Genomic DNA, 17,973 nt, shown 5'->3' with positions numbered 1-17,973 from the left:
GTGAAAACTTACAGCACGCTCCAACCCAGAGGAGACTCTGGTTCCCAGTGAAAACCTACAGCACGCTCCAACCCCGAGGAGACTCTGGTTCCCAGTGAAAACCTACAGCACGCTCCAACCTAGAGGAGACTCTGGTTCCCAGTGAAAACCTACAGCACGCTCCAACCTAGAGGAGACTCTGGTTCCCAGTGAAAACCTACAGCACGCTCCAACCCCGAGGAGACTCTGGTTCCCAGTGAAAACCTACAGCACGCTCCAACCCCGAGGAGACTCTGATTCCCAGTGAAAACCTACAGCACGCTCCAACCCCGAGGAGACTCTGGTTCCCAGTGAAAACCTACAGCACGCTCCAACCTAGAGGAGATTCTGGTTCCCAGTGAAAACCTACAGCACGCTCCAACCCCGAGGAGACTCTGGTTCCCAGTGAAAACCTACAGCACGCTCCAACCCAGAGGAGACTCTGGTTCCCAGTGAAAACCTATAGCACGCTCCAACCCAGAGGAGACTCTGGTTCCCAGGGTCCAGCTAAATAGACTACAATTTATCCAGGCGAAGAGCATGGCACTGTTTGAATACTAAAAAGAATGGAGTGTTACAAAGCTATACATCAAGTGAAATTATAACATTTATAAACTATTGATTACGATGTATAGCTTTGTAAGACTATAAATGACAAACCACCCAGCTTTGGAGTAGTGAAAAGGTATATTTGTAACGGGTGTTCTCCTCCTCTTCGCTTGAAGTCGCTTGTCTGACTCTGGGTAAGTAGGAAGACATGCTAAATCCTAAAGTATCCCTTTAAGTATTGCACCCAACAGATTTATCAAGGGCTGAAAGTGCTCACCTCATGCACTACCATAAAAAGTGGTTTCCTCTATATTGTTCTCTGGAATACCACTGAACTGTGCTCCACCCACTCTATCACACGGTCCAGATACACTGACCCATTCTGTTCCCAGCATATAAGCCCTGAGTAAGCACACTTCCCTGGGGTACAAGGGGAAGACAGAGAGAGGAGGACTTCCATATTGGGTGTGAAGGTGGCTGGCGCACAAGGGCCCAGTCAGGTTTTTCCCTTGTTAGGAAGTTAGAGCTCTGCAGTGTGAACAGTCAGGATGTTCCCTTGTTAGGAACCTAGAGCTCTGCAGTGTAAACAGTCAGGCTTTTCCCTTGTTAGGAACCTAGAGCTCTGCAGTGTAAACAGTCAGGATTTTCCCTTGTTAGGAACCTAGAGCTCTGCAGTGTGAACAGTCAGGTTTTTCCCTTGTTAGGAAGTTAGAGCTCTGCAGTGTGAACAGTCAGGTTTTTCCCTTGTTAGGAAGTTAGAGCTCTGCAGTGTGAACAGTCAGGATTTTCCCTTGTTAGGAACCTAGTTCTCTGCAGTGTGAATAGTCAGGCTGTTCCCTTGTTAGGAAGTTAGAGCTCTGCAGTGTAAACAGTCAGGCTTTTCCCTTGTTCGGAAGTTAGAGCTCTGCAGTGTGAACAGTCAGGCTTTTTCCTTGTTAGGAAGTTAGAGCTCTGCAGTGTAAACAGTCAGGTTTTTCCCTTGTTAGGAAGTTAGAGCTCTGCAGTGTGAACAGTCAGGCTTTTCCCTTGTTCGGAAGTTAGAGCTCTGCAGTGTGAACAGTCAGGCTTTTCCCTTGTTCGGAAGTTAGAGCTCTGCAGTGTAAACAGTCAGGCTTTTCCCTTGTTAGGAACCTAGAGCTCTGCAGTGTAAACAGTCAGGCTTTTCCCTTGTTAGGAAGTTAGAGCTCTGCAGTGTAAACAGTCAAGCTTTTCCCTTGTTAGGAACCTAGAGCTCTGCAGTGTGAACAGTCAGGCTGTTCCCTTGTTAAGAACCTAGAGCTCTGCAGTGTAAACAGTCAGGTTTTTCCCTTGTTAAGAACCTAGAGCTCTGCAGTGTGAACAGTCAGGCTTTTCCCTTGTTAAGAACCTAGAGCTCTGCAGTGTAAACAGTCAGGTTTTTCCCTTGTTAAGAAGTTAGAGCTCTGCAGTGTAAACAGTCAGGCTTTTCCCTTGTTAGGAAGTTAGAGCTCTGCAGTGTGAACAGTCAGGTTTTTCCCTTGTTAAGAAGTTAGAGCTCTGCAGTGTAAACAGTCAGGCTTTTCCCTTGTTAGGAACCTAGTGCTCTGCAGTGTAAACAGTCAGGCTTTTCCCTTGTTAGGAAGTTAGAGCTCTGCAGTGTGAACAGTCAGGTTTTTCCCTTGTTAAGAAGTTAGAGCTCTGCAGTGTGAACAGTCAGGCTGTTCCCTTGAGCAGAAATAAAGAAGAGGGGGAACGATGGGAGAGGGCTAAGAGGGGATGAAGAGGATGGATAGAGGGGTAGAGGGATAGAGGGATACCCCTCTATCCCTCTACCCCTCTATCCCTCTACCCATCATCTTCATCCAACTGCAAAGCTCTAACTTCTTAACAAGAGAAAAAACTTAATGTTTACATTGCAGAGCGGGTAGTGGGGAGAGCGGGAATTGAGAAGAGCGGGTAGTGAGGAGAGCGGGTATTGAAGAGAGCGGGTAGTGAAGAGAGCGGGTAGTGAGGAGAGGCGGATAGTGAGAAGAGAGGGTAGTGAGAAGAGAGGGTAGTGAGGAGAGGCGGATAGTGAGGAGAGCGGGTAGTGAGAAGAGGGGGATAGTGAGAAGAGGCGGATAGTGAGGAGAGCGGATAGTGAGAAGAGGCGGATAGTGAGAAGAGGCGGAGAGTGAGGAGGGCGGATAGTGAGGAGAGGCGGATAGTGAGGAGAGGCGGATAGTGAGGAGGGCGGATAGTGAGGAGGGGCGGATAGTGAGGAGAGGCGGATAGTGAGGAGGGCGGGTAGTGAGAAGAGGCGGATAGTGAGAAGAGGCGGATAGTGAGAAGAGGCGGATAGTGAGGAGAGGCGGATAGTGAGAAGAGGCGGATAGTGAGGAGAGCGGATAGTGAGAAGAGGCGGATAGTGAGGAGAGCGGATAGTGAGGAGGGGCGGATAGTGAGAAGAGGCGGATAGTGAGAAGAGGCGGATAGTGAGAAGAGGCGGATAGTGAGAAGAGGCGGATAGTGAGGAGAGGCGGATAGTGAGAAGAGGCGGATAGTGAGGAGAGCGGATAGTGAGGAGAGGCGGATAGTGAGAAGAGGCGGATAGTGAGGAGAGGCGGATAGTGAGAAGAGGCGGATAGTGAGAAGAGGCGGATAGTGAGAAGAGGCGGATAGTGAGGAGGGGCGGATAGTGAGGAGAGGCGGATAGTGAGAAGAGGCGGATAGTGAGGAGAGCGGATAGTGAGGAGAGGCGGATAGTGAGAAGAGGCGGATAGTGAGAAGAGGCGGATAGTGAGAAGAGGCGGATAGTGAGAAGAGGCGGATAGTGAGAAGAGGCGGATAGTGAGGAGAGGCGGATAGTGAGGAGAGGCGGATAGTGAGGAGAGCGGATAGTGAGGAGAGGCGGATAGTGAGAAGAGGCGGATAGTGAGAAGAGGCGGATAGTGAGAAGAGGCGGATAGTGAGAAGAGGCGGATAGTGAGAAGAGGCGGATAGTGAGAAGAGGCGGAAAGTGAGAAGAGGCGGAAAGTGAGAAGAGGCGGAAAGTGAGAAGAGGCGGATAGTGAGAAGAGGCGGATAGTGAGGAGAGGCGGATAGTGAGGAGAGGCGGGTAGTGAGGAGAGGCGGGTAGTGAGGAGAGGCGGGTAGTGAGGAGAGGCGGGTAGTGAGGAGAGGCGGGTAGTGAGGAGAGGCGGATAGTGAGGAGAGGCGGATAGTGAGGAGAGGCGGATAGTGAGGAGAGCTGGTAGTGAGGAGAGGCGGATAGTGAGGAGAGGCGGGTAGTGAGGAGAGGCGGGTAGTGAGGAGAGGCGGATAGTGAGGAGAGGCGGATAGTGAGGAGAGGCGGATAGTGAGGAGAGCTGGTAGTGAGGAGAGGCGGATAGTGAGGAGAGGCGGGTAGTGAGGAGAAGCGGATAGTGAGGAGAGCGGGTAGTGAGGAGAGACGGGTAGTGAGAAGAGGCGGATAGTGAGGAGAGCGGATAGTGAGGAGAGCGGATAGTGAGGAGAGCGGGTAGTGAGGAGAGGCGGATAGTGAGGAGAGCGGGTAGTGAGGAGAGGCGGGTAGTGAGGAGAGCGGGTAGTGAGGAGAGGCGGATAGTGAGGAGAGCGGATAGTGAGGAGAGCGGATAGTGAGGAGAGCGGATATTGAGGAGAGCGGGTAGTGAGGAGAGGCGGGTAGTGAGGAGAGGCGGATAGTGAGAAGAGCGGGTAGTGAGGAGAGCGGGTAGTGAGGAGAGGCGGATAGTGAGGAGAGCTGGTAGTGAGGAGAGCTGATAGTGAGGATAGGCGGATAGTGAGGAGAGCTGGTAGTGAGGAGAGGCGGATAGTGAGGAGAGGCGGATAGTGAGGAGAGCTGGTAGTGAGGAGAGCTGGTAGTGAGGAGAGGCGGATAGTGAGGAGAGCTGGTAGTGAGGAGAGGCGGATAGTGAGAAGAGGCGGATAGTGAGAAGAGGCGGATAGTGAGAAGAGGCGGATAGTGAGGAGAGGCGGATAGTGAGGAGAGGCGGATAGTGAGAAGAGGCGGATAGTGAGAAGAGCGGGTAGTGAGAAGAGGCGGATAGTGAGAAGAGGCGGATAGTGAGGAGGGCGGATAGTGAGGAGAGGCGGATAGTGAGGAGAGGCGGATAGTGAGGAGGGCGGATAGTGAGGAGGGGCGGATAGTGAGGAGAGGCGGATAGTGAGGAGGGCGGGTAGTGAGAAGAGCGGGTAGTGAGAAGAGGCGGATAGTGAGAAGAGGCGGATAGTGAGGAGAGGCGGATAGTGAGGAGAGGCGGATAGTGAGGAGAGGCGGATAGTGAGGAGGGCGGATAGTGAGGAGAGGCGGATAGTGAGAAGAGGCGGATAGTGAGGAGAGCTGATAGTGAGTAGAGGCGGATAGTGAGGAGGGCGGATAGTGAGGAGGGCGGATAGTGAGGAGAGGCGGATAGTGAGGAGAGGCGGATAGTGAGGAGGGCGGATAGTGAGGAGGGGCGGATAGTGAGGAGAGGCGGATAGTGAGGAGGGCGGGTAGTGAGAAGAGCGGGTAGTGAGAAGAGCGGGTAGTGAGAAGAGGCGGATAGTGAGAAGAGGCGGATAGTGAGGAGAGGCGGATAGTGAGGAGAGGCGGATAGTGAGGAGAGGCGGATAGTGAGGAGGGGCGGATAGTGAGGAGAGGCGGATAGTGAGAAGAGGCGGATAGTGAGGAGAGCTGATAGTGAGGAGAGGCGGATAGTGAGGAGGGCGGATAGTGAGGAGGGCGGATAGTGAGGAGAGGCGGATAGTGAGAAGAGCGGGTAGTGAGAAGAGGCGGATAGTGAGAAGAGGCGGATAGTGAGGAGAGGCGGATAGTGAGGAGAGGCGGATAGTGAGGAGAGGCGGATAGTGAGGAGAGGCGGATAGTGAGGAGAGGCGGATAGTGAGGAGAGGCGGATAGTGAGGAGAGCTGGATAGTGAGAAGAGGCGGATAGTGAGGAGAGCTGGTAGTGAGGAGAGCTGGTAGTGAGGAGAGCGGTCAAAGAATAGGCGGTAGGAGGACTGAGTCGAGAAGATAGGATGATCTAGGAGAGGAGGAGACAAGGAAAGGATGGATGAGAAGAGGACACAGAGACCCTCGTCCAAAAACAAAGGGGAGAAGGGAGAGCCTCAGAGATGACCGAAAATAGAGACTGACAAAGCGAGAAGGGGAGAAAGAGAAAGAAAGATGAAAAAACGCAAGAAACTATGAAAGAGAGGAGAGGATATATGATACAATGGCAAGTTGGGAGTTGGGTGTTGGTCCACATGATGAGGAGCGTTGAGGGGCTGGTTCCTATCTGACTCAGGACTTGAGGTATGTTCTTTAGTAGAGGAGGGAGGGAGGGAGGGAGGGAGGGAGGGGTTGGGGCTGGGGTTATTTCCTCACCCAGGTCCTTTGTATTGGGTCTGGACTCCCAAAGGCATGGGCTGAGCCCAGCTAGAGAGACGGAACGAGGGCTGAGATATTTCCTCTCTCATATGTGCAAACACACACACGTACAGTACACACACATACACACACAAAGAAAGACGCAGACACTACATTAGACTGTCACAGACACCAGACACACCATGTACCATGCTCTGACCACTACAGTAGACTGTCACAGACACCTGACACACCATGTACCATGCTCTGACCACTACAGTAGACTGTCACAGACACCAGACACACCATGTACCATGCTCTGACCACTACAGTAGACTGTCACAGACACCTGACACACCATGTAGCATGCTCTGACCACTACAGTAGATTGTCACAGACACCAGATACACCATGTACCATGCTCTGATCACTACAGTAGAATGCTGTGCATTGTCTATAGCTCAGCCTTCAACACCATAGTACCCTTCAAAGTTCATCATTAAGCTCGAGGCCCTGGGTCTGAAACCCACCCTGTGCAACTGGGTCCTGGTGAAGGTAGGAAACAACACCTCCACTTCGATGATCTTTAACACATAGCTCCCACAAGGGTGCATACTCAGCCCCCTCCTGTACTCCCTGTTCACCCATGACTGTGTGCCCATGTATGCATCCAACTCAATCATCAAGTTTGCAGACGACACAACAGTAGTAGGCCTGATTATCAACAATGACGAGACAGCCTACAGGGAGGAGGTGAGGGCCCTGGCGGAGTGGTGCCAGGAAAATAACCTCTCTTCAATGTCAACAAAACGAAGGGGCTGATCGTGGACTTCAGGAAACAGCTAACGGAGCACTCCACTATCCACATCGACGGGACCGCAGTGCAGAAGGTGGAAAGCTTCAAGTTCCTCGGCGTACACATCATAGACAAACTGAAATGGTCCACCCACACAGACAGTGTGGGGAAGAAGGCGCAACAGCGCCTCTTCAACCTCAAATTGCTGAAGAAATTCGGCTTGGCCCCTAAAACCCTCAGAAACTTTTACAGATGCACAATTGAGAGCATTCTATCGGGCTGTATCACCGCCGGCAACGGCAACTGCACCGCCCGCAACCGGGGGGCTCTCCAGAGGGTGGTGGGTCTGCACAACACATCACCGGGGGCACACTGCCTGCCCTCCCCGACACCTACAGCCCCTGACGTCACAGAAAGCACCAAAAATCATCAAGGACATCAACCACCCGAGACATGGCCTGTTCACCCCACTATCACCCAGAAGGCGAGGTCAGTGCAGGTGCATCAAAGCTGAGACCGAGAGCCTGAAAAACAGCTTCTATCTCAAGGCCATCAGACTGTTAAGTAGCCATCACTAGCCGGCTACCACCCGGTTACTCAACCCTGCACCTTAGAGGCTGCTGCCCTATATACATAGACATGGAATCACTGACCACTTTAATAATGGAACACTAGTCACTTTAATAATGTTTACATACTGCTTTACTCATCTCATATGTATATACTGTATTCTATTCTACTGTATTTTAGTCAGTGCCGCTCACACATTGCTCATCTTAATATTTATATAAACTCAGCAAAAAAAGAAAAAAATATATATTTTTCAGGACCCTTTCAAAGATAATTCGTAAAAATCCAAATAACTTCACAGATCTTCATTGTAAAGGGTTTAAAACTGTTTCCCATGCTTGTTCAATGAACCATAAACAATCCATGAACATGCACCTGTGGAACACTCGTTAAGACACTAACAGCTTACACACGGTAGGCAATTAAGGTTACAGTTATGAAAACGTAGGACACTAAAGAGGCCTTTCTACTGACTCTGAAAAACAAAACAAAAAGAAAGATGACCAGGGTCCCTGTTCATCTGCATGAATGTGCCTTAGGCATGCTGCAAGGAGGCATGAGGACTGCAGATGTGGCCAGGGCAATAAATTCCAATGTCCGTACTGTGAGACGCCTAAGACAGCGCTACAGGGAGACAGGACGGACAGCTGATCATCCTCACAGTGGCAGACCACGTGTAACAACACATGCACAGGATCTGTACATCCGAACATCACACCTGCGGGACAGGTACAGGGTGGCAACAACAACTGTCTGAGTTACACCAGGAACGCACAATCCCTCCATCAGTGCTCAGACTGTCCGCAACAGGCTGAGAGAGGCTGGCTGAGGGCTTGTAGCCTGTTGTAAGGCAGGTCCTCACCAGACATCACCGGCAAAAACGTTGCCTATAGGCACAAACCCACTGTCGTTGGACCAGACAGGACTGGCAAAAAGTGCTCTTCACTGATGAGTCGCGGTTTTGTCTCACCGGGAGTGATGGTCGAATTCGTGATTATCGTTGAAGGAATGAGCGTTACACTGAGGCCTGTACTCTGGAGGGGGATCGATTTGGAGGTGGAGTGTCCATCATGGTCTGGGGCGGTGTGTCACAGCATCATTGGACTGAGCTTGTTGTCATTGCAGGAAATCTCAACGGTGTGCGTTACAGGGAAGACATCCTCCTCCCTCATGTGGTACCCTTCCTGCAGGCTCATCCTGAAATGACCCTCCAGCATGACAATGCCACCAGCCACACTGCTCGTTCTGTGCGTGATTTCCTGCAAGAATGTGTTCTGCCATGGCCAGCGAAGAGCCCGGATCTCAATCCCATTGAGCACGTCTGGGACCTGTTGGATCAGAGGGTGAGGGCTAGGGCCATTCCCTCCAGAAATGTCCGGGAACTTGCAGGGGCCTTGTTGGAGGAGTGGGGTAACATATCACAGCAAGAACTGGCAAATCTGGTGCAGTCCATGAGGAGGAGATGCACTGCAGTACTTAATGCAGCTGGTGGCCACATCAGATACTGACTGTTACTTTTGATTTTGATTCCCCGTTTGTTCAGGGACACATTATTCTGTCGAACTTGTTTAGTTTATGTCTCAGTTGTTGAATCTTGTTATGTTCATACAAATATTTACACATGTTAAGTTTGCTGAAAATAAACACAGTTAACAGTGAGAGGACATTTCTTTTTTTGCTGAGTTTATATCTTAATTCCATTCTTTAACTTTTAGATTTGTATGTATTGGTGTGAATTGTTAGATTCTACTGCACTGTTGGAGCTAGTAAAAAGCATTTTCACTACACTCGAAATAACATCTGCTAAATGTGAGTATGTGACCGATAAAATGTGATTTGATTTTGATTTGATTTGATATACAGTATAGATACACACTGACATGCATGCTCTAAAGTACACACACAGACACACACACACACACACACACACACACCAAAATGACCACTTGTCAGTGTGTGTGTTTACTATTACCTTTAATACTCTGGTCCTGCACGGGTTTCCTAACCACCACCCCTCCCCTGGGAAACTGTGGATTCTACCAGAGTAAATGTTTACCTCTCTGTGTTTGTGCTGCTAACACACCGAGTAACCACACAAACAAACCAGAAACCATCACTGATGGCTATCTGAGCTGACAGATGAGTCTGATCGGTTGTGATGGAAGCGTGTGTGTGTGTGTGTGTGTGTGTGTGTGTGTGTGTGTGTGTGTGTGTGTGTGTGTGTGTGTGTGTGTGTGTGTGTGTGTGTGTGTGTGTGTGTGTGTGTGTGTGTGTGTGTGTGTGTGTGTGTGTGTGTGTACATTTAAGTCTGTATGTGCAAACACTCCCCATGTCACACCCCTACCCTTCCCCATTCCTCTGAGTCTCTGCTCTGTCCTCTACACACCTATCATCAGTCACACGTTGACGGTCCATCCCCTTGGCCGTGTCAGGTTTCTATGGCTTACACAGCCTGTTAATTCAGGTGTTAAGTGATGACTGATCGATGTGTTTCTTCCTGTTAGGCGTTTTACAGAGGAATACCTCCCCAAAACCGTGTGTGTGTGTGTGCGTGCGTGTGTGCGTGTGTGTGTGTGTGTATGTGAGTGTGTGTGTGCGTGCGGCTGTTGCCATTGTAGGATAGGAGCGTCCAGAACATATATTTTTATATGGACGTCTAGGGAAGAATAGGGGATATCAAAACTGGTTTGCTGAACCAGCTGTTTCCATATTCCAGTCTGTCGGCTGAAAGAAAATGATCAGGTCACAAAGGGGCTGAGTCTAACATGAGCGTGTGTTATTTCAGTGATGACTAAATGACTACATGAGATGGTGTGTTGTGAGGAACAGAGACAGTAACATGGTTGCATAGTTATAACTGAGCTTCTCAAACAAGCCATAGTTCACTAGCAATCCCTTCTTTAATGTATATAGTACAGCTCACATGTAGGAGCCAAGCCGTAAAGGACCATTCTCTTTACCAGGGCTCTCCAACCCTGTTCCTGGAGAGTTACCCTCCTGTAGGTTTTATCTCCAACCCTGTTCCTGGAGAACTACCCTCCTGTAGGTTTTAACTCCAACCCTATTCCTGGAGAGTTACCCTCCTGTAGGTTTTATCTCTAACCCTGTTCCTGGAGAACTACCCTCCTGTAGGTTTTAACTCCAACCCTGTTCCTGGAGAGTCACCCTCCTGTAGGTTTTAACTCCAACCCTGTTCCTGGAGAGTTACCCTCCTGTAGGTTTTATCTCCAACCCTGTTTCTGGAGAACTACCCTCCTATAGGTTTTATCTCCAACCCTGTTCCTGGAGAGTTACCCTCCTGTAGGTTTTATCTCCAACCCTGTTCCTGGAGAACTACCCTCCTGTATGTGTTCTCTCCAACCCTGTTCCTGGAGAGTTACCCTCCTGTAGGTTTTAACTCCAACCCTGTTCCTGGAGAGTTACCCTCCTGTAGGTTTTAACTCCAACCCTGTTCCTGGAGAGTTACCTTCCTGTAGGTTTTAACTCCAACCCTGTTCCTGGAGAGTTACCCTCCTGTAGGTTTTATCTCCAACCCTGTTTCTGGAGAACTACCCTCCTGTAGGTTTTAACTCCAACCCTGTTCCTGGAGAGTTACCCTCCTGTAGGTTTTATCTCCAACCCTGTTCCTGGAGAGTTACCCTCCTGTAGGTTTTATCTCCAACCCTGTTCCTGGAGAACTACCCTCCTGTAGGAGTTAAAACCTACAGGAGGGTTCTCTCCAGGAACAGGGTTGGAGAGAACACATACAGGAGGGTAGTTCTCCAGGAACAGGGTTGGAGACCCCTATTAAGTCTTAATCTTTTTCAATGCTTTGTTGATGTATAAATGAATGAGGTACCCATGACAAATACTACAATTCTTCATCTGCACTAACAAAGAACTATGCGGTTAGTCAGTCTGTGTTTGCTGCAGCAGATTTGATGTTCTGCTGCCCTCTAGTGGTGATCTTGACTCAACAGCATTTCTGCATTCTTAAACGCCCGGGTGCATTCAACATTTAGTTTTTCTTATGTGTTGTATCATACTGAACAACAGCTGATGAAACTAACACTCTAAAAAAGTCTTATTTCCTTATTTCCTTGAAAATGCAATCTAAACAGCAGTGGAGGCTGGTGAGAGGAGGACGACTCATAATAATGGCTGGAATGGAGTGAATGGAATGGTATTAAGCACATGGAAACCACGTGTTTGATGTGTTCCAAACTTCTCTGCCAATAACATCCTAGTTTTCAGATTACATATCCCTCCCCACTCTCAGACAGTCCTTATTGCTTGAGAAAAATGTTTTTGCTAAACAGATAGTTTTGTATTTTATTTTATTTCAATGGAAACCCATTACAGAAAGGTACTTAATTGTTACCCAGAAAATATTTGATATTGAGATAAACACGTCTGCACTGCGCCTTCAACTGAACAGCAATTGTGTCCACATTGTCCTTGGAGGCCACAGTCTGTTAACTGTCAGCCTGGTCATGTTATCATCATCAGTCTGTTAACTGTCAGCCTGGTCATGTTATCATCATCAGTCTGTTAACTGTCAGCCTGGTCATGTTATCATCATCAGTCTGTTAACTGTCAGCCTTGTCATATTATCATCAGTCTATTAGACTCTTAAGGATCGAACCCTTTTTTTCAATTTTTGCATAAAATGACATACCCAAATCTAACTGTCTGTAGCTCAGGACCTAAAGCAAGAATGTGCATATTCTTGATGCCATTTGAAAGGAAACACTTTGAAGTTCGTGGAAATGTTAAATGAATGTAGGAGAATATAACACATTAAATCCTCTTTTTTTTATTTTTTTTTGTACCATCATTTTGAAATGTAAGAGAAAGGCCAATATATGACTTAGGAATCTACGCACAATTTCATTTTGGCCACTAGATGGCAGCAGTGTATGTGCAAAGTTTTTGACTGATTCAATGAACCATTGGATTTCTGTTCAAAATGTTATATCAAGACTGCACAAATGTGCCTAATTGGTTTATTAATAAATTTTCAAGTTCTAACTGTGCACTCTCCTCAAACAATAGCATGGCATTATTTCAATGTAATAGCTACTGTAAATTGGACAGTGCAGTTAGATTAACAATAATTTAAGCTTTCTGCCAATATCAGATATGTTTATGTCCTGGGAAATGTTCTTGTTACTTACAACCTCATGCTAATCACATTAGCCTACGTTAGCTCAACCGTCCCGCGGGGGACAACTGTCAGCCTTGTCATGTTATCATCATCAGTCTTTTAACTGTCAGCCTTGCCATGTTATCATCAACAGTCTGTTAACTGTCAGCCTTGTCATGTTATCATCATCAGTCTGTTAACTGTCAGCCTTGTCATGTTATCATCACCAGTCTGTTAACTGTCAGCCTTGTCATGTTATCATCACCAGTCTGTTAACTGTCAGCCTTGTCATATCAGCATCATCAGTCTGTTAACTGTCAGCCTTGTCATATCAGCATCATCAGTCTGTTAACTGTCAGCCTTGTCATGGTATCATCATCATGTGATAATCAACTGATGAGGGGGACAAGTGTCCCTGAAAACAGTACTAGTTCTGTAACAGCACTATGATAGGGCCATTGACCTGCAACGTGTAGGATAATCCAGTAGAGGGTATTGAAAGTATAATGTCAACAACATAGAAAGACTGTTTTCCTTCAGTTTGTATGATACGGACATGGTGGTCCAATCTACTACATGTTGGGTGAGTGTGAAGCTGAGCACCTACAGTTGTGTGGTGTGTGTGTGTGTGTGTGTGTGTGTGTGTGTGTGTGTGTGTGTGTGTGTGTGTGTGTGTGTGTGTGTGTGTGTGTGTGTGTGTGTGTGTGTGTGTGTGTGTGTGTGTGTGTGTGTGTGTGTGTGTGTGTGTGTGTGTGTGTGTGTGTGCTCACAGCTTTCTTACAACCATCTTTATAATGTTACAATACAAGTAATCTCTATAATGTACCATAATACATCCTCTCTATAGTGAAACATAATAAGTCCTCTCTATAATGTAACATAATAAGTCCTCTCTATAATGTAACATAATAAGTCCTCTCCATAATGTAACATAAGTCCTCTCTAAAATGTAACATAATAAGTCCTTCATGAAGTTGATGCAAAGAGTCAATATGTGCAGTGTTGACCCTTCTTTTTCAAGACCTCTGTAATCCGCCCTGGCATGCTGTCAAGTAACTTCTGGGCCACATCCTGACTGATGGCAGCCTATTCTTGCATAATCAATGCTTGGAGTTTGTCAGAATTTGTGGGGTTTTGTATGTCCACCGCTCCTCTTGAGGATTGACCACAAGTTCTCAATGGGATTAAGGTCTGGGGAGTTTCCTGGCCATGGACCCAAAATATTGATATTTTGTTACCCGAGCAACTTAGTTATCACTTTTGCCTTATGGCAATGTGCTCCATCATGCTGGAAAAGGCGTTGTTCGTCACCAAACTGTTCCTGGGTGGTTGGGAGAAGTTGCTCTCGGAGGATGTGTTGGTACCATTCTTTATTCATGGCTGTGTTCTTAGGCAAAATTGTGAGTGAGCCCACTCCCTTGGCTGAGAAGCAACCCCACACATGAATGGTCTCAGGATGCTTTACTATTGGCATGACACAGGACTGATGGTAGCGCTCACCTTGTCTTCTCCGGACAAGCTTTTTTCCGGATGCCCCAAAACAATCGGAAAGGGGATTCATCAGAGAAAATTACTTTACCCGAGTCCTCAGCAGTCCAATCCCTGTACCTTTTGCAGAATATCAGTCTGTCCCTGATGTTTTTCCTGGAGAGAAGTGGCTTCTTTGCTGCCCTTCTTGACACCAGGCCATCCTCCAAAAGTCTTTGCCTCACTGTGCGTGCAGATGCACTCACACCTGCCTGCTGCCATTCCTGAGCAAGCTCAGCCCTGGTGGTGCTCCGATCCCGCAGCTGAATCAACTTTAGGAGATGGTCCTGGCGCTTGCTGGACTTTCTTGGGCGCCCTGAAGCCATCTTCTCAACAATTGAACCGCTCTCCTTGAAGTTCTTGATGATCCGATAAATGGTTGATTTAGGTGCAATCTTACTGGCAGCAATAACCTTGCCTGTGAAGCTCTTTTGTGCAAAGCAATGATGACGGCATGTGTTTCCTTGCAGGTAACCATGGTTGACAGAGGAAGAACAATGATTCCAAGCACCACCCTCCTTTTGAAGCTTCCAGTCTGTCATTTGAACTCAATCAGCATGACAGAGTGATCTCCAGCCTTGTCCTCGTCAACACTCACACCTGTGTTAACGAGAGAATCACTGACATGATGTCAGCTGGTCCTTTTGTGGCATGGCTGAAATGCAGTGGAAATGTTTTTTTGGGGATTCAGTTCATTTGCATGGCAAAGAGGGACTTTGCAATTAATTGCAATTCCTCTGATCACTCTTCATAACATTCTGGAGTATATGGAAATTGGCATCATACAAACTGAGGCAGCAGACTTTGTGAAAATTAATATTTGTGTAATTCTCAAAACTTTTGGCCACGACTGTATAGGACTCAGAGTAAAGCAGTAAGCCAATAGGATTCCTCTGTTTCTCTGTTTCCCCAAGCCAATAGGATGCCTCTGTGTTTCCCCAAGCCAATTGGATGCCTCTGTTTCCCCAAGCCAATTGGATGCCTCTGTGTTTCCACAAGCCAATTGGATGCCTCTGTGTTTCCCCAAGCCAGTAGGATGCCTCTGTGTTTCCCCAAGCCAATTGGATGTCTCTGTGTTTCCCCAAGCCGTGGACGAGGCAAGACAAATATTTCAGCAGTGGCCAGGTTTTAGTGGCTAGCCAAGCCCAGTGTCTCTAGACTCTAGCCTGTAGGTTTGCTAGGGATTGCCAAGACCTGGGTAGCAATACTGAGCTAACTGTCATCCAGCTTTGATGAATCAGAGATCACTATGACTATATTGTTTATATATTGTAGTCCCATTGTATATGTCATTCATTCAAACCTCAATATCCAACTAGAACACCATTTGATTACTAAGCAAGCTATCAATCTAATCAATGAAATGAGTTAAAAGCCTGATTAACACACTAGCATTGAGTGAATTGAAAACCAGCCAACCCCTGACCTCCCCAGAGCTACTTAAGACTATTTTAGCATAATTACTCACATTGACCAAAACAGTGACCTTAAGTGACCCTGAATGACCCCTTGACGGCTCCCGGTTACCATGGTAACACGCAGGCAAGGTCAGTACTAACCTTTGCAAATTAGCCCCTCCTGGCTGACGGTCTGTTTGCACACGCCACAGTGCTTGCTCTTCTTGAACGTCTTCACCCGAAAGGTGTGTGAATGGATCCCCTCAAACTCCTCAGGCTGCAAAAGGAAACAGACAAAGAGTTGGAGGGTTAGTGTTCAATTGCAGATGTCTCAGTTGGTTTGGGGCGTGCTGGTGTCGATACAAAGTGGGTTCAATTTGTGTGTAGGCCACGGTATTTGCAAGGGTTTTGTGTGGACAAAGTCATTTGGACATTTCTCACAGACTAAGAAAATTACCTTGCATATACCATCACCCAAAATAGGAATAATAGTCCAATTCACATCGTCTGTCCCTTTAAAGGAAGATTAAAGGAACTGCATCTATAGGCATAGTCAATTAAACTTTTATAATTTGCTTAGTGCTTAGATCTGGGATGGGCAACCGGCAGCCCGCAGGCCGCCCTTTTGTAGGCCCTCGAATCTACACCCCACCCCAACCCTCAAAAAAATATATACAGCAAAAAACATGAAGCGTTATGATGAAACTGGCTCTCATGACAACCGCCACAGGAAAGGAAGACCCAGAGTTACCTTTGCTGCAGAGAATAAGTTCATTAGAGTTACCAGCCTCAGAAATTGCAGCCCGAATAAATTATTCACAGAGTTCAAGTAACAGACACGTCTCAACATCAACTGTTCAGAGGAGACTGCGTGAATCAGACATTCATTATTGAATTGTTGCAAAGAAACCACTACTAAAGGAAACCAATAAGAAGAAGAGACTTGCTTGGGCCAAGAAACACGAGCAATGGACATTAGACCGGTGGAAAAATGTCCTTTGGTCTGATGAGTCCGAATTTGAGATTTTTGGTTCCAACCGCCGTGTCTTTGTGAGAAGCAGAGTAGGTGAACGGATGATTTCTGCATGTGTAGTTCCCACCAGGAAGCATGGAGGAGGAGGAGTGATGGTGTAGGGGTGCTTTGCTGGTGATATTGTCAGTGATGTATTTAGAATTCAAGGCACTCTTAACCAGCATGGCTACCACAGCATTCTGCAGTGATACGCCAACCCATCTGGTTTGCGCTTAGTGGGTCTATAATTTGTTTCTCAACAGGACAATGACCCAAAACACACCTCCAGGCTGTGTAAGGGCTATTTGACCAAGAAAGAGAGTGATGGAGTGATGGAGTGCTGCATCAGATGACCTGGCCTCCAGAATCAACCGACCTCAACCCAACTGAGATTGTTTTGGATGACTTGGACCGCAGAGTGAAGGAAAAGCAGCCAACAACTACTCAGCATATGTGGGAACTTCTTCAAGACTGTTGGAAAAGCATTCCAGGTGAAACTGGTTGAGAGAATGCCAATAGTGTGCATAGCTGTCATCAAGGCAAAGGGTGGCTACTTTGAATAATCAAAAATCTAAAATATATATATTTTTGGTTACTTCATTATTCCATGTGTTATTTCATAGTTTAGATGTCTTCACTATTATTCTACAATGTAGAAAATAGTTTTAAAAAATAAAGAAAAACCCTTGAATGAGTAGTTGTGTCTAAACTTTTGACTGGTACTGTATATACAGTACATAGTTGAGAGTTAGAATAGTAGAATACACAAGGTGACGTTTCAAAATGTGGTTGTGAATCAGCAATTTTTCTCTTGTTATGTCAGTCACTGATAGTCACTCAATTAGCACGTCAGCTAACATTTTTTATAAATTGGTAAGTTAGTCTAGCGGCCAGCTATCTAAACTTGAAGTAATCTTGGTCGATTTACCGACTGGTGGGCCCTCACAAAATGTTGCTTAGGGCCCCCAAAAGGCTAGGGCCGGTTCTGACTGCATGTGTGGGTATGGATGTGGGTATGCAGACCCACGAGCCACTGCGGCCCCTCATGAGTTCAGATGTTTTTGTGGCCCCCACCTCCATCAAAGTTGAACTCCCTGGCTTAGATAATTAACATAATATTCTTCAAATTGACTTTGGTGGTAGGACTTTTTACCTAACTTGGGATGAAAGGGGAAAGGGGTTTACCTAGTCAGTTGTACAACTGAATGCCATCAACTGAAATGTGTCTTCCGCATTTAACCCCACCCCTTTAATTCAGAGATGCGGGGGGGGGGGGGGGGGGCTGCCTTAATTCACATCCACGTCTGAACGCACAGAACCCAAACCTTTCCACGTCATAGACAAAATATTTGCACAAAAGTGGAAAGACGTTAGAATTTGGCCCAACAACTGTAGAAATGGTACACTTTGTCTGAGTGCAGACACTGAGCTGTCCTCTACAAGGAAGTAGTCCCCATTTTCTCTACTCTGAGAAACAAGAACAACCACATAACCCCATCTCCCTCCACCCCCCCTCCCTCCTTATCCTGGGCCACTGCTGCCAGCCCCCTGAGATGATTCCTATCTGACAGTGTCCACAGTGCAGCCTCCCCTGAAAGGACCCCCTGTCTACAGCCAGCCAGCCCCCGTGTTTTCATTCTCCTATAACTACATCTGAACTGTTCTCCCTTC

General features: G+C 47.3%; 1 protein-coding gene across 6 annotated transcripts in view; it reads right to left on the bottom strand.

The window, feature by feature from the left end:
- The window catches only part of LOC139546300 (tensin-1-like), a 310,397-nt gene that overhangs the window by 192,024 nt on the left and 100,400 nt on the right, over window positions 1–17,973 (bottom strand). For all 6 annotated transcript variants that reach the window (XM_071354505.1, XM_071354508.1, XM_071354507.1 and 3 more), the window contains exon 2: window positions 15,453–15,567. In XM_071354505.1, the coding sequence (XP_071210606.1) occupies window positions 15,453–15,567 (115 nt within the window). The remainder of the gene's footprint in view (window positions 1–15,452; window positions 15,568–17,973) is intronic.

The sequence above is a fragment of the Salvelinus alpinus genome, chromosome 20 (assembly GCF_045679555.1).
Source record: "Salvelinus alpinus chromosome 20, SLU_Salpinus.1, whole genome shotgun sequence".
NCBI classification, from domain to species: domain Eukaryota; kingdom Metazoa; phylum Chordata; class Actinopteri; order Salmoniformes; family Salmonidae; genus Salvelinus; species Salvelinus alpinus.
Note: the sequence above shows the minus strand (reverse complement) of the source record. Positions and strands in the feature narration are given on the sequence as shown.